Source organism: Elephantulus edwardii, unplaced genomic scaffold (assembly GCF_000299155.1).
Source record: "Elephantulus edwardii isolate Elephantulus edwardi_28Jun2011 unplaced genomic scaffold, EleEdw1.0 scaffold06548, whole genome shotgun sequence".
Taxonomy (NCBI): Eukaryota; Metazoa; Chordata; class Mammalia; order Macroscelidea; family Macroscelididae; genus Elephantulus; species Elephantulus edwardii.
In genome coordinates this window covers 1-1372 of record NW_006406298.1, presented here as the reverse complement: position 1 = coordinate 1372, position 1372 = coordinate 1, and the positions used below count along the sequence as shown (strand labels likewise).

The window sequence follows — 1372 nt, the reverse complement described above, 5'->3', positions numbered from 1 at the left end:
TGGAAAATCTGGGAGCAGGTGACTGGAGAGCTAAGTGGGGGTCCCGAGCATCGAGGGACTCCTCCAGGGAAAGATCCCTCGTTTTCAGAAGATGCTCCCCATTGTCAAAGGAGGAAAGACAAATCTCCTCGGGGTTTCCAGACTGAGAGCTTGGTGGATGGTCTTGAAAGGATTGTTTCCACCAATGCAGAGGATCCACGGTGTCCAGCGTGGGAAGCTGTGAGTCCGGTCCCCGCTTGGGAATCTGGGGCCCTGGTGAACGGGCCGTGGAAAGTTCAAGGAAACTGTGACATGGAAGAAACATTATATAAATATGATTGGAGTAATTATGCCTTCAGCAGAATATCACATTGTCACCGTGACCTCAGAATACCTGAAGGAGAGAAGGCATATGACTGCCGCAAGTATAGCAGTCACTGTGACGATGAGGCGATCCTTTGTGACCCTAAAACTAGAGAGACTGGGTTTAGCAGTAAGACATGTAGAGGTGGCTTCAGGAATGAGTCCGACCTTCCCACTCATCCACAAGTGCACTGGAAAGAAAGACCCTATGAGTATCAGGACAGTGTGGGGAGGAGCGCCTGTCCAGACAGACAGCAAAGTGACCCCTTAGGAGGGGTGTCCCCTGCAGATGCTGAGTGTGGTCAGGGTCTCAGGCCTGGTGTTGACCTTCTTGTGGCCCACACTGGCCAGACAGCCTACATGCAGGCTGAGAGTGACCAAGGACCAGGCACCAAGGCTGCACTGCACAAGCTGCAGCAAGTCCGCCCCAGGGACAAGCCTGAGAGCCGAGCCCAGGACGCAAGGGAACTGGCACTTGGCCCACATACTAGCACTCACCAAAAGAATCTTATAGAAGAGAAACCCTCCCGAGGTGCCGAGTGTGGGGAAAGCTTTGGTTACGGTGCTTACCTTCTGCCCCATCCGCAGGTTCAGCCATGGCAGGGCCTATATGAGTGTGACGTGTGTGGGGAGAGGTTTGGTTACAGCTCAGGGCTGCTCACGCACCAGAAGCTGCACTTGAGGGAGAAGCTCTTCACGTGTGAGTGCGGGAAGAGCTTTGGCCGGAGTGGAGACCTCCAGGCCCACCAGAGAGTCCACACCAGGGAGAAGCCCTACACCTGCCTGGAGTGTGGGAAGGGATTCCGGTACAGCTCCAACCTCCGCACCCATCAGAGGCTGCACACGGGCGAGAAGCCCTACATGTGTCCCGAGTGCGGGAAGGGCTTCAGGTTCGCCTCGGGGCTCCTGAGCCACAAGCGGGTGCACACGGGGGAGAAGCCCTACAGGTGTGACATATGCGGCAAGAGCTACAGCCAGAGCTCGCACCTGCAGGGCCACCTGAGGGTGCACACGGGGGAGAAGCCGTACA

At 56.3% G+C, this 1372-nt stretch overlaps 1 protein-coding gene across 1 annotated transcript; it reads left to right on the top strand.

Annotated features, from left to right (window-relative positions):
* Positions 1-693: 693 nt before the first annotated feature.
* Positions 694-1368, top strand: LOC102857012 (zinc finger protein 229-like; the record flags this gene model as incomplete). The annotated part of the gene is made up of 2 exons (XM_006903558.1): positions 694-801; positions 931-1368. Coding segments are annotated over 2 exons (546 nt in total), but the record flags the coding sequence as incomplete, so codon positions are not given.
* Positions 1369-1372: the final 4 nt, after the last annotated feature.